This window comes from Kogia breviceps, chromosome 2 (genome assembly GCF_026419965.1).
Source record: "Kogia breviceps isolate mKogBre1 chromosome 2, mKogBre1 haplotype 1, whole genome shotgun sequence".
NCBI classification, from domain to species: domain Eukaryota; kingdom Metazoa; phylum Chordata; class Mammalia; order Artiodactyla; family Physeteridae; genus Kogia; species Kogia breviceps.
Window position 1 is genome coordinate 125,421,032 of NC_081311.1, and position 14,997 is coordinate 125,436,028.

At 38.4% G+C, this 14,997-nt stretch overlaps 1 protein-coding gene across 4 annotated transcripts in view; it reads left to right on the forward strand.

Moving 5' to 3' along the window:
- Positions 1-14,997, forward strand: part of LOC131750502 (polypeptide N-acetylgalactosaminyltransferase 13) — a 578,974-nt gene that overhangs the window by 496,899 nt on the left and 67,078 nt on the right. For all 4 annotated transcript variants that reach the window (XM_059052963.2, XM_067026047.1, XM_067026046.1 and 1 more), the window contains one exon: positions 4,383-4,522. In XM_059052963.2, coding sequence (XP_058908946.1) covers positions 4,383-4,522 — 140 coding nt within the window. The remainder of the gene's footprint in view (positions 1-4,382; positions 4,523-14,997) is intronic.

Genomic DNA, 14,997 nt, shown 5'->3' on the forward strand with positions numbered 1-14,997 from the left:
TGCCCTGTATATAGTTGGAACATGATAAATATCTGCTGACTTAATGTTGGCCTGGCTTATGCTATCTTTGCCTGCTTTTCTTTCCATCTGTTTATCTTACTCCTGTATTGGCTTCACTGTCTTAGGCATTCTCTATATGGAAGCCTCAGCAGCTCCAGGCTTTAATCATCTTTACAGCTAGCAATTCCAGAAGAAACAGAGCTTCAACTTCCTAACAGTCCTAGAAAGTTGTCAGAGTATACTTTTATTAGCCTGGGCAGTTCACATGCCCATTCCTGAGCCAGTCATTATGATGGGTTGTTGAGTAAGGCTGAGAAATGGACTGCTTTGATTGTGTTAGGTGTTACTCAGAATTTGGCCTAGCAACAGCAGCATCCCCTGGGAACTTGTTAGGTATGCAGGCTCTCAGGCCTACCTCTAGACCACCTGAATCAGAATGTGAATTTCAGCAAGACTCATTGGTGATAATGCCTTTATTCTATGACCCCAGTGGAGCTGGAAAGACAGGAAGGGGAACACGGTCACCAAGACACACAAAGTGAAAGTGGGGCTGTGATGGTTGCCCAAAGAAAACGTGAACACTCTTACCAAAATGCAGAATGGATGTTGGGCAGGCAAAAACAACAGGTGTCCATTATAATACATAATATGTATTCAGTAATTATTATATACCATGGACTGTACTATGCCTTTCTCAGACATTGTTTAGTATTCACAACATTGTACAAGATATCATCAGACAGAATACCTCAGTCTTCAAGAGATTAATTTGTCCAAAGTTTTCGCTGGGGAAGCAATGAGAGAATTAACCCGTGATATGATATCAAGTAGTAACAAGGGTGCTGGAGAACAATTAAGCAGGATAGAGGGATAGAGCATTACCAGGATGATAGGAAGGGTGGACAATTTAGATAGGAAGGTCAGGGTGAGCCTGAGGAAGTAAAGTTTGAGCAGAGATTTGGACAAAGTGAAGGACAACTCACCTAAGTTCCAGGGTAATACCTTTCCAGACAGGGGGGAAAAAAAAGAGAGAAAGAGAAAGCCAATGTTGCTACAATGAAGTGAATATAGGTGATTAACTCAGAGAGATAACCAAGAGTCATTTCATGAAGAAGCTTTGGCCATGGCTAGGATATTGTCAATTATTTTTAGCACAATGGAAAACTACTGGAAGCTCTGGAGCGGAGGAGCACATGATTTTATTTATATTTCAAATATATTGCCTAGGGAGCAGGCAATAGTAAATAACGGATAGATGGAGAAATGTAAGATGTCAGGAGGACGAGTGAAGAGGTTATGGCAATGCTAGTCTAGGCAAGAGATGAGAGAGTGGGACCAGGATAGTAATGGGGATGGTAGAGGGGCTGGGGATATACAGATAGTCCCTGACTCATGATGATTCAACTTAATTTTTTGACTCTACTACGGCATGAAAGCAATATGTATTCAATAGAAACTGTACTTCTCAAATTTCAGTTTTTGATATTTTTCCTGGCTAGCAACATGCAACATGATGCTCTCTTGAGAAGCTAGGCAGTCCCAGCTCCCAGTCAGTGTGCAATCAGGAGGGTGAACAACTGATATACTTAAAACCATTCCGTACCTACTCAATCATTTCTGTTTTTCACTTTCAGCTAGTCTGTATCCATTCAATCATTTGTTTTTCACTTTCAGTACAATATTCAATAAAGTACAATATTTTTTTATAAAATTGGATTAATGTTAGATGATTTTGCCCACTTGCAGGCTAATGTTTAAGTGTTCTGAGCACATTTAAGGTAGGCTCAGCTCAGCTATGATGTTTGGTAGGTTAGGTGTATTGACTGCATTTTTGACTTATGATATTTTCAAATTATGATGGGTTTTTCAGGATGTAACCCCACAGTAAGTAGAAAGATCCATATTGTGAATTGCTAATGAGTTGAATGTGTGTGTGAGATAAAAGGAATACTCCCGTGTTTTTGCCGGATTACTCCCGTGTTTTTGCCTTGAGAAAATGGGTGGATATTTGTGCTATTTACTGAAATGTAGAACCTTGAAGATGGATCATGTGGGAAATCAAGAGGACCTTTTTGGACATGTCAAACTTGAGGCTCCTATTAGAAATCCCAGTAAAATTGCTGGGTAAACAATGGGATAAACTACTTCAGAGAGGTTTGGGTTGGCAATAAAGAGTTTGGGAAACAATTGAGATAGTATTTTAAGCCATGGAAATGAATAATCTAATTCAGACTCTATTTCATAGTCACTCATTGACACAAACTAACAAAGGTCTCACCATCTTGTAGCTGCACATACAGGACAGGAGTATGAGGCCTGTAGCAGAGGAAAAGAGAGCTGATGGGTCTCATACAAGTCCTTCTATTCTTACAACCAGAGGGACATTGGTCAGAACCAGTCAGATGTCCTTGCCTAACTGCAGCGTTCTGAGAAATGTGGAGGAATTGATGAATGTTTGGTGAGCACTTCTGTGTCTTACATAATATTGAATATCTTACCTCTAAGTAGGAAAATATCCATACAGAGGGGAAAAGCAATGCTTACCAAAATATTAAGTCCACGGTATTTTTGTGCATTTCTAATGGTAATAAGCTCAATAAGCTCTATCATTCTCCACCAACCACCCTTTGAAATATCTGATGTGGGCAATTAACATCTTCTCTTATCTCATGTAAAATATATGCAAATAAACCTTTAAACTTTCTTCCAATCAGGAAAGTACTCATAAAAGCCTCCTAGGAAAAATTTCTGGAGCCAGGAATACTAAATCTTAACATGATGAAAAGGGAGCATACTGATATATAAATAAGCCACTTTGATTAAATTTGCCCACCTCGAAAATGAAACCAGAACCGTAAAACTAACGGTTGAACCAAGTCCTTTGAAGCAGCAGTGCCTTTTTTTTCTGGGTCCAATAGCATCATTTTATAAGATTTTCAAGACCATCTATTTGTGTAGCTCTTAACACAAAGAGAAATCCTTATCGTGATCTATTTTGTAAATGTTTTTGAACCTCTTCTTTTGAAAGCTGCACTCCAGACTGGAAGTTCTGGATAGAATTATTTTGAAAGGAAGTATTTATCTGTCTAAAAAGCCCAAAGATCACGTTGTTTTCATCCAGACACTAGCTAGAAAAATCAATATTTTATTTTAGAAGGAAATGGTTTGGCTTCTTAAGCACAGCAGAATGCTAATAACAGTAAGACATTTAATTTTGAGAAAACAAAAATTCTGAAAAAAACGGGTGGTGGGGGTGGGAAGGACTGGCAGGTTATTGAGCTTCAAGAGTATTGCCTCATTTGAAAACAGTGACCCAAATAATGGTATTAGTTACAGACATTTCAATTTCCTAAACAGCTGTTCCTTTCTTACAAAATGACTAATTGGCTTTGCTGCTTGGTTGGGATAGAATATACTAAATACTGGCCCATTTTTTTCCTGTGCCAAAGTCTGGTTGCTTACTAGTCTTAAACATGTTAAACAGAGACCTTTTCAAAATAATCTAAGAAATAACTGTCATCTTATCACAGTTTAGTCATTTCAATTGTCATTTTAATATTAATGAGCAATTCATGTCACCATGTTTTATATAAAAATTAGTGGCATTGTTATTTTTATTTCTCAACTAAAGAACATTCTTTTATGATCTTCAATGGAAATATTCATTTTAAATTCATATAGTCTATTATATGAAGTACAATTAAGCAATTTTAATATACACATGTAAGTATATTTCATTTACTTATGTTTCTTTATGCTTATATATTTACTAACTTACTCAAGGATTTGAAGTGGTTTATGCTAACTGGTAAAATAAGATAGGAAAAAAAATCAGTAAAATAAAATTAGGTCTATGGTAAACCTAGATAGAATAAAAATTCAAGAAGGAAAATTTAGAACACATATGTGCCGTCCACTGTGAGGATTATATTTATGTAAATTTCTCATGAAATCCACACGTGGTGAATAAATGACACTAAAGGGAAAATATGAGCAATAATAAAAATAGTGGACCTACTGAAATTTTTATTAAAGAGAAACAACCACATTATCACACAGCTCAATTAAGCTTTGATTGTGAGATACTAAATTAATACCAAATTACACTTAGTTGATTAATTATTCAATCTAGGAAGTACAAGTACTTGGTGATAAATATTTGCATTTGAAAAGTCATAACCAATGGAAAACCTTTTAATATCCATTTAATGTACTAATTGGATGATAGTAAGAAAATCAGTGTAGTAGCAGCTGCATATGCAATTCAATTTGATGAAATTTTAATTATAGAGAAAAAAACTGATAGCAAAGTAAACAGAGTGAAACAGTGCTGAAATGAAAATAGCACAAATTGATTTGTGTGTTTCTCTGCAAAACTGCAGGTGTTGTCAAAGTGGATTATGGAGATGTGTCGGTCAGAAGAACACTAAGAGAAAATCTGAAGTGTAAGCCCTTTTCTTGGTACCTTGAAAACATCTATCCAGACTCCCAGATCCCAAGACGTTATTACTCACTTGGCGAGGTATGAATTATTTATTTTGGTTAAGTTATAAATATATTTTGCAAAAGGAGCAATTACTAAGGAGCTCAATATTTTTTTTAACATCTTTATTGGAGTATAATTGCTTTACAATGGTGTGTTAGTTTCTGCTTTATAACAAAGTGAATCAGCTATACATATACATATATACTCCTATCTCTTCCCTCTTGCATCTCCCTCCCTCCCTATCCCATCCCTCTAGGTGGTCACAAAGCACCAAGTTAATATCCCTGTGCTATGTGGCTGCTTCCCACTAGCTATCTGTTTTACATTTGGTAGTGTATATATGTCCATGCCACTCTCTCATTTCATCCCAGCTTACACTTCCCCCTCCCCATGTCCTCAAGTCCATTCTCTATGCCAGTGTCTTTGTGTCCTGCCCCTAGGTTCCTCAGAAACATTTTTTTTTTAGATTCCATATAATATGTATGTGTTAGCATATGGTATTTGTTTTTCTCTGACTTACTTCACTCTGTATGACAGACTCTAGGTCCATCCACCTCACTACAAATAACTGTTTCATTCCTTTTTATAGCTGAGTAATATTCCATTGTATATATGTGCCACATCTTCTATATACATTCATCTATCAGTCGACACTTAGGTTGCTTCCATGTCCTGGCTATTGTAAATAGAGCTGCAATGAATATTGTGGTATATGACTCTTTTGGAATTATGGTTTTCTCAGGGTATATGCCCAGTAGTGGGATTGCTGGGTTGTATGGTAGTTTTATTTTTAAGGAACCTCCATACTGTTCTCCATAGTGGTTCTATCAATTTACATTCCCACCAACAGTGTAGGAGGGTTCCCTTTTCTCCACACCCTCTCCAGCATTTATTGTATCTAGATTTTTTGATGATGGCCATTCTGACTGGTGTAAGGTGATACCTCACTGTAGTTTTGATCTGCATTTCTCTTAACAATTAGTGATGTTGAGCATCCTTTCATGTGTTTGTTTGTTGGCAATCTGTATATCTTCTTTGGAGAAATGTCTCTTTAGGTCTTCTGACCATTTTTTGATTGGGCTCTTTGTTTTTTTGATATTGAGCTGCATGAGCTGCTTGTAAATTTTGGAGATTAATCCTTTGTCAGTTGCTTCATTTGCAAATATTTTCTCCCATTCTGAGGGTTGTCGTTTCATCTTGTTTATGTTTTCCTTTTCTGTGCAAAAGCTTTTATTTTTTTATGTTATGAATAAAATGCTTTAAGGGTTTTTAAACAGATCTATTTTAAATGACTTCTCATAAATTACAAGGACCATAAAGGTGTATATCACTGGGATTTGTAAAAAGTAAGAACATAGTTTAAGATGGAATAAATAGTATTTTCTTGTTTCTTTAGAGAACTATAAAAAGTTCTCTAAAACTTTTTAGTCATATGGAACTTACACTCTTAAAATTTATTGTAAACCACGAAGAGCTTTTATTTATGTGGGCTCTAATTATTATTATGTTGAAACAAACTGGAAACTTTAAAATTTATTAATTTATTGAAGGTAATATGTAATAATCCATTACACAATATAAGTAACATTTTTGAAAATGAAATATATCATAAAGCAAAACCAAATAGTAAGATTAGCGTGGTTTTTTTAATTGCATTAAAAACTGGCCAAAAAAAAAGATAGCTGGATTCTTAAAAATGCTTCTATATTGTCTATTATAACACACCATGTAGCCTACGGAAGACTACTTGTACATTCATGAGAAGTGAGAGTAAAAAGTATTATCTTAATATTATCAAAATCATATAGACTTTGTGGACACACTGAGAACCCTTGATCTGTACCATCCTTTTTCAAAATATCTCTTATCTTTTTTAAATAAATATTTTCACTTCTTTAATAAAAGTTTTTCACTCACACTCATCCAGGAAGCTTTTTCTAATTACCATGAGCAATTCAGAGAATAACCCTACCCTAACTTTATTATCTAGAGCAGAATAAAATGCCTTTGTCTTCTTTATTTCTTCTTTCTCTATGACTTTTAAAATTTTTATTGGAGTATACTTGATTTACAGTGTTGTGTTAATTTCAGGTGTATACCAAAGTGAATCATACATATACATACATCCACTCTTTTTTATTTTTATTTTTTTTGTGGTATGCGGGCTTCTCACTGTTGTGGCCTCTCCCGTTGCGGAGCACAGGCTCCGGATGCGCAGGCCTAGCGGCCATGGCTCACGGGCTTAGTTGCTCCGCGGCATGTGGGATCTTCCCGGACCATGGCACGAACCCGCGTCTCCTGCATCGGCAGGCGGATTCTCAACCACTGCACCACCAGGGAAGCCCTCCACTCTTTTTTAGATGCTTTTCCCATATAGACCATTACAGAGTACTGAGTTCCCTGTGCTATATAATAGGTCCTTATTAGTTATCTATTTTATATATAGCAGTGTGTTAGATGTCTATCCCAATCTATCCCTCCCCCCCTTTTCCCCCTTGGTAAGCATAAGTTTGTTTTCAAAGTCTGTGACTCTGTTTTGTAAATAAGTTCATTTGTACCTTTTTTTCAGATTCCACATATAGACGCTACCGTATGATATTTGTCTTTTTCTTTCTGACTTCACTCAGTATGACAATCTCTAGGTCCATCCATGTTGCTACAAATGGCATTTTTTTATGGCTGAGTAATATTCCATTGTATGTACATATCACCTCTTTATCCATTCCTCTGCTAATGGACATTTAGATTGCTTCCATGTCCTGGCGATTGTAAATAGTGCTGCAATGAAATAGCTGCAATGAAAATAGTGGTGCAATGTTGCACCCCAGTGCAACACTGGGGTGCATGTATCTTTTCAAATTATGGTTTTCTCTGGATATATGCCCAGGAGTGGGATTGCTGGATCCTATGGTAGCTCTGTTTTTAGTTTTTTAAGGAACCTCCATCTGTTCTCAATAAAATGTACCAATTTACATTTCCACCAAGTGTAGGAGGGGTTCCCTTTTCTCCACACCCTCTCTAGCATTTATTGTTTGTAGATTTTTTGATGATGGCCATTCTGACTGGTGTGAGGTGATACCTCACTGTAGTTTTGATATGCATTTCTCTCATCATTAGTGATGTTGGGTATCTTTTCATGTGCTTTTTGGCCATCTGTATGTCTTCTCTGGGGAAATGTCTATTTAGATCTTCTGCCCATTTTTTGATTGGGTTTGTTGTTTTGATGTTGAGCTGCATGAGCTGTTGGTATATTTTGGAGATTAATCCCTGTGGGTCTCTTCGTTTGCAAATATTTTCTCCCATTCTGAGAGTTGTCTTTTCATTTTATTTATGGTTTCCTTTGCTGTGCAAAAGCTAAAAGTTTAATCAGGTCCCATTTGTTTGTTTTTATTTTCATTATTCCAGGAGGTAGATCAAAAAAGATCTTACTATGATTTATGTCAGAGAGTGTTCTGCCTATATTTTCCGCTAAGAGTTTTATAGTATCCGGCCTTACATTTAGGTCTTTAATCCATTTTATTTTTGTGTATGATGTTAGGGAGTGTTCTAATTTCATTCTTTTACACGTAGCTGTCCCGTTTTCCCAGCAACACTTATTGAAGAGACTGTCTTTTCTCCATTGTATATTCTTGCCTCCTTCCTCATAGATTAGGTGACCATAGGGGTGTGGGTTTATCTCTGGACTTTGTCCTGTTCCATTAATCTATATTTCTGTATATGTGCCAGTACCATACTCTTTTCTTTTTTTAACATCTTTGAGTATCTGTTTTACAATAGTGTGTTAGTTTCTCCTTTACAACAAAGTGAATCAGTTATACATATACGTATGTTCCCATAACTCTTCCCTCTTGTGTCACCCTCCCTCCCACCCTCCCTATCCCACCCCTCTAGGTGGTCACAAAGCACAGAGGTGAACTCCCTGTGCTATGCTGCAGCTTCCCACTAGCTATCTAATTTACATTTGGTAGTGTGTATATGTCCCTGCCACTCTCTCACATCGTCACAGCTTACCGTTCCCCCTCCCCATATCCTCAAGTCCATGCTCTAGTAGGTCTGTGTTTTATTCCCATCCTACCACTAATCTCTTCATGACTTTTTTTTTTTTTAGATTCCATATATATATGTGTTAGCATACGGTATGTTTTTATCCTTCTGACTTACTTCACTCTGTATGACACATTCCAGGTCCATCCACCTCATTACAAATAACTCAGTTTCATTTCTTTTTATGGCTGAGTAATATTCCATTGTATATATGTGCCACATCTTTCTTATCCATTCATCTGTTGATGGACACTTAGGTTGCTTCCATGTCCTGGCTATCGTAAATAGAGCTGCAATAAACATTTTGGTACATGACTCTTTTTGAATTATGGTTTTCTCAGGGTATATGCCCAGCAGTGGGATTGCTGGGTCATATGGTAGTTCTATTTGTAGTTTTTTAAGGAACCTCCATACTGTTCTTCATAGTGGCTGTATCATTTTACATTCCCACCAACAGTGCAAGAGTGTTCCCTTTTCTCCACACCCTCTCCAGCATTTATTGTTTCTAGAGTTTTTGATGATGGCCAATCTGGCCGGTGTGAGATGATATCTCATTGTAGTTTTGATTTGCATTTCTCTAATGATTAATGAGGTTGAGCATTCTTTCATGTGTTTGTTGGCAATCTGTATATCTTCTTTGGAGAAATGTCTATTTAGTTCTTCTGCCCATTTTTGGATTGGGTTGTTTGTTTTTTTGTTATTGAGCTGCATGAGTTGCTTATAAATTTTGGATATTAATCCTTTGTCAATTGCTTCATTTGCAAATATTTTCTCCCATTCTGAGGGTTGTCTTTTGGTCTTGTTTATGGTATCCTTTGCTATGCAAAAGCTTTTAAGTTTCATTAGATCCCATTTGTTTATTTTTGTTTTTATTTCCATTTCTCTAGGAGATGGGTCAAAAAGGATCTTGCTGTGATTGATGTCATAGAGTGTTCTGCCTTTGTTTTCCTCTAAGAGTTTGATAGTGTCTGGCCTTACATTTAGGTCTTTAACCCATTTTGAGTTTATTTTTGTGTATGGTGTTAGGAAGTGTTCTAATTTCATACTTCTACAGGTAGCTGTAAAGTTTTCCCAGCACCACTTATTGAAGAGGCTGTCTTTTCTCCACTGTGTTTCCTTCCCTCCTTTATCAAAGATAAGGTGACCATATGTGTGTGGGTTTCTCTCTGGGCTTTCTATCCTGTTCCATTGATCTATATTTCTGTTTTTGTGCCAGTACCATACTGTCTTGATTACTGTGGCCTTGTAGTATAGTCTGAAGACAGGGAGCCTGATTCCTCCTGCTCCATTTTTCGTTCTCAAGATTGCTTTGGCTATTCGGGGTCTTTTGTGTTTCCATACAAATTGTGAAATGTTTTTTTCTAGTTCTGTAAAAAATGCCAGTGGTAATTTGATAGGGATTGCATTGAATCGGTAGATTGCTTTGGGTAGTATAGTCATTTTCACAATGTTGATTCTTCCAATCCAAGAACATGGTATATTTCTCCACCTATTTGTATCATCTTTAATTTCTTTCATCAGTGTCTTATAGTTTTCTGCATACAAGTCTTTTGTCTCCTTACATAGATTTATTCCTACATATTTTATTCTTTTTGTTGCAATGGTAAATGGGAGTGTTTTCTTAATTTCATTCTCAGATTTTTCATCATTAGTGTATAAGAATGCCAGAGATTTCTGTGCATTCATTTTGTATCCTGCTACTTTACCAAATTCATTGATTAGTTCTAGTAGTTTTCTGGTAGCATCCTTAGTATTCTCTATGTATAGTATCATGTCATCTGCAAACAGTGACAGCTTTACTTCTTCTTTTCTGATTTGGATTCCTTTTATTTCTTTATTTTCTCTAATTGCTGTGGCTAGAACTTCCAAAACTAGGTTGAATAAGAGTGGTGAGAGTGGGCAACCTTGTCTTGTTCCTGATCTTAGTGGAAATGGTTTCAGTTTTTCACCATTGAGAACAATGCTGGCTGTGGGTTTGTCATATATTGCCTTTATTATATTGAGGAAAGTTCCCTCTATGCCTACTTTCTGCAGGGTTTTTATCATAAATGGGTGTTGAATTTTATCAAAAGCTTTCTCTGCATCTATTGAGATAATCATATGGTTTTTCTCCTTCAGCTTGTTGATATGGTGTATCACGTTGATTGATTTGCATATATTGAAGAATCCTTGCATTCCTGGAATAAACCCCACTTGATCATGGTGTATGATCCTTTTAATGTGCTGTTGGATTCTGTTTGCTAGTATTTTGTTGAGGATTTTTGCATCTATGTTCATCAGTGATATTGGCCTATAGTTTTCTTTCTTTGTGACGTCTTTGTCTGGTTTTGGTATCAGGGTGATGGTGGCCTCATAGAATGAGTTTGGGAGTGTTCCTCCCTCTGCTATCTTTTGGAAGAGTTTGAGAAGGATAGGTGTTAGCTCTTCTCTAAATGTTTGATAGAATTTGCCTGGGAAGCCATCTGGTCCTGGGCTTTTGTTTGCTGGAAGATTTTTAATCACAGTTTCAATTTCAGTGCTTGTGATTGGTCTGTTCATATTTTCTATTTCTTCCTGGTTCAGTCTCGGCAGGTTGTGCATTTCTAAGAATTTGTCCATTTCTTCCAGGTTGTCCATTTTATTGGCATAGAGTTGCTTGTAGTAATCTAATAATCTTTTGTATTTCTGCAGAGTCAGTTGTTACATCTCCTTTTTCATTTCTAATTCTATTGATTTGAGTCTTCTCCCTTTTTTTCTTGACGAGTCTGGCTAATGGTTTATCAATTTTATTTATCTTCTTATAGAACCAGCTTTTAGCTTTATTGATCTTTGCTATTGTTTCCTTAATTTCTTTTTCATTTATTTCTGATCTGATCTTTATGATTTCTTTCCTTCTGCTAAATTTGGGGTTTTTTTTGTTCTTCCTTCTCTAATTGCTTTAGGTGCAAAGTTAAGTTGTTTATTCGAGATGCTTCCTGTCTCTTAAGGTATGATTGTATTGCTATAAACTTCCCTCTTAGAACTGCTTTTGCTGTATCCCATAGGTTTTGGGTCGTCGTGTCTCCATTTTCATTTGTTTCTAAGTACTTTTTGATTTCTTCAGTGATCACTTCGTTATTAAGTAGTGAATTGTTTAGCCTCCATGTGTTTGTATTTTTTACAGATCTTTTCCTGTAATTGATCTCTTGTCTCATAGCGTTGTGGTCAGAAAAGATACTTGATACGATTTCAATTTTCTTAACTTTGCCAAGCCTAGATTTGTGACCAAAGATATGGTCTATCCTGGAGAATGTTCCATGGGCACTTGAGAAAAATGTGTATTCTGTTGTTTTTGGATGGAATGTCCTATAAATATCAAGCAAATCCATCTTGTGTAATGTATCATTTAAAGCTTGTGTTTCCTTATTTATTTTCATTTTGGATGATCTGTCCATTGGTGAGAGTGGGGTGTTAAAGTACCCTACTATGATTGTGTTACTGTCGATTTCCCCTTTTATGGCTGTTAGTATTTGCCTTATGTATTGAGGTGCTCCTATGTTGGGTGCGTAAATATTTACAATTGTTATATCTTCTTCATGGATCGATCCCTTGATCATTATGTAGTGTCCTTCTTTGTCTCTTATAATAGTTTTTATTTTAAAGTCTATTTTGTCTGATATGAGAATTGCTACTCCACCTTTCTTCTGATTTCCATTTGCATGGAGTATCTTTCTCCATCCCCTTACTTTCAGTCTGTATGTGTCCCTAGGTCTGAAGTGGGTCTCTTGTAGACAGCATATATATAGGTCTTGTTTTTGTATCCATTCAGCCAGTCTGTGTCTTTTGGTGGGAGCATTTAATCCATTTACATTTAAGGTAATTATCGATATGTATGTTCCTATTACCATTTACTTAATTGTTTCGGGTTTGTTCTTGTAGGTCTTTTTCTTCTCTTGTGTTTCTTGCCTAGAGAAGTTCCTTTAGCATTTGTTGTAGAGCTGGTTTGGTGGTGCTGAACTCTCTCAGCTTTTGCTTTTCTGTAAAGGTTTTAATTTCTCCATCAAATCTGAATGAGATCCTTGCTGGGTAGAGTTATCTTGGTTGTAGGTTTTTTTCCTTCATCACTTTAAATATGTCCTGCCACTCCCTTCTGGCTTGTAGAGTTTCTGCTGAAAGATCAGCTGTTAACCTTATGGGGATTCCCTTGTGTGTTATTTGTTGTTTTTCCCTTGTTGCTTTTAATGTTTTCTTTGTATTTAATTTTTGACAGTTTGATTATTATGTGTCCTGGCGTGTTTATCCTTGGGTTTATCCTGTATGGGACTCTCTGTGCTTCCTGGACTTGATTGACTATTTCCTTTCCTCTTCTTCTTCTGGGACCCCTATGATTCGAATGTTGGTGCGTTTAATGTTGTCCCAGAGGTCTCTGAGACTGTCCTCAGTTCTTTTCATTCTTTTTTCTTTATTCTGCTCTGCAGTAGTTATTTCCACTATTTTATCTTCCAGGTCACTTATCCGTCCTTCTGCCTCGGTTATTCTGCTACTGATCCCGTCTAGAGTATTTTACATTTCATTTATTGTGTTGCTCATCGTTACTTGTTTCCTCTTTATTTCTTCTAGGTCCTTGTTAACTGTTTCTTGCAGTTTGTCTATTCTATTTCCAAGATTTTGCATCATCTTTACCATCATTATTCTAAATTCTCTTTCAGGTAGACTGGCTATTACCTCTTCATTTGTTAGGTCTGGTGTGTTTTTATCTTGTTCCTTCATCTGCTGTGTGTTTTTCTGTCTTCTCATTTTGCTTATCTTACTGTGTTTGGGGTCTCCCTTTTGCAGGCTGCAGGTTCGTAGTTCTATCTATTTTTGGTGGCTGTCCCCAGTGGCTGAGGTTGGTTCAGTGGGTTGAGCAGGTTTCCTGGTTGGGGGGACCAGTGCCCCTGTTCTGGTGGATGAGGCTGGATCCCATCTCCCTGGTGGGCAGGTCCACGTCTGGTGGCGTGTATGGATGTCAGTAGCCTTACTGTGATTCTAGGCAGCCTCTCTGCTAATGGATGGGGCTGTAGACCTGTCTTGCTCTTTGTTGGGTATAGGGTGTCCAGCACTGTTCATTGCTGGTCCTTGAGTGAAGCTGGGTCTTGGTGTTGAGATGGAGATCTCTGGGAGATTTTCGCCGTTTGAGAGGTCTGAGAGGTCTCTTGTGGACCAGTGTCCTGAGGTTAGTTCTCCCACCTCAGAGAGACAGCCTTGACACCTGGCTGGAGTGCCAAGAGCCTTTAATCCACACGGCTCAAAACAAAAGGGAGAAAAAAATAGAAAGGCAAGAAAGGAAGGGAGGAAGGAAGGAAGGAGGGAAATAGGAAAGAAAGGAGGGAAGAAAGGGGAGAAGACAAAATAAAGTAGGGTTAAATACAGTTATGAAAATAACAAAATAATTATTAAGAAAAAAATTTCTATTAAAGAAAAAAAGAAAACAAAAAAAATGGTCGGTCTAACCCCAGGACAAATGGTGAAAACAAAGCTACACAGACAAAATCTCACACAGCAGCACCCACATACACACTCACAAAAAGAAAAAAGGGGAAAATAATAGTATATCTTGCTCCCAAAGTCCACTTCCTCAACCTGGGATATTTCGCTGTCTATTCAGGTTTTCCACAGATGCAGGGCACTTCAGGCTGACTGTGGAGCTTTATCCTGCTGTTTCTGAGGCTGCTGGGAGGGACCTCCCCTTCTCTTTGTTCGCACAGCTCCTGGGGCTCAGCCCTGGACCTGGCCCTGCCTCTGCGCGCAGGTCGTCCGAGGGCGTCTGCCCTTCGCTCAGACAGGGCGGGGTCAAAGGAGCAGCGTTAACAGAGCAGCTGATTCGTGGTCTGTGGCTCACTCAGGCGGCGGGGGGGGGGCAGGGGGGGCACGGATGTGGGGCGAGTCCGCGGCGGCAAAGGCCGGCGTGATGCTGCACCGGCCCGAGGCACACCGCGCATTTTCCCGGGGAAGCAGTCCCAGGATCCCGGGACCCTGGCGGTGGCGGGCTGCGCAGGCTCCCGGGAGGGCCGGTGTGGAGAGTGACCTGTGCTCGCACACAGGCCTCTTGGTGGCGGCAGTAGCAACCCTAGCGTCCCACACCCGTCTCTGTTGTCCGTGCCAACAGCCGCAGCTCGCGCCCGTTTCTGGAGCTCCTTTATGTGGTGCCCTTAATCCCCTTTCCTCGTGCCCCAGGAAGCGAAGAGGCAAGAAAAAGACTCTTGTCTCTTCGGCAGCTCCGCGCCCGTTTCTGGAGCTCCTTTAAGTGGCGCACTTAAACCCCTCTCCTCACGCAGCAGGAGGTAAAGAGGGAAGAAAAGGTCTCTTGCCTCTTCAGCAGCTCCAGACTTCTCCCGAACTCCCTCCCGGCCAGCCGTGGTGCACTAACCCCTTCAGGCTGTTTTCACTCTGCCAACTCCAGACCTTTCCCTGGGGTCCGCCCGAGGCTCCAGTACCATACTCTTTTGATGACTGTAGTTTGTAGTATA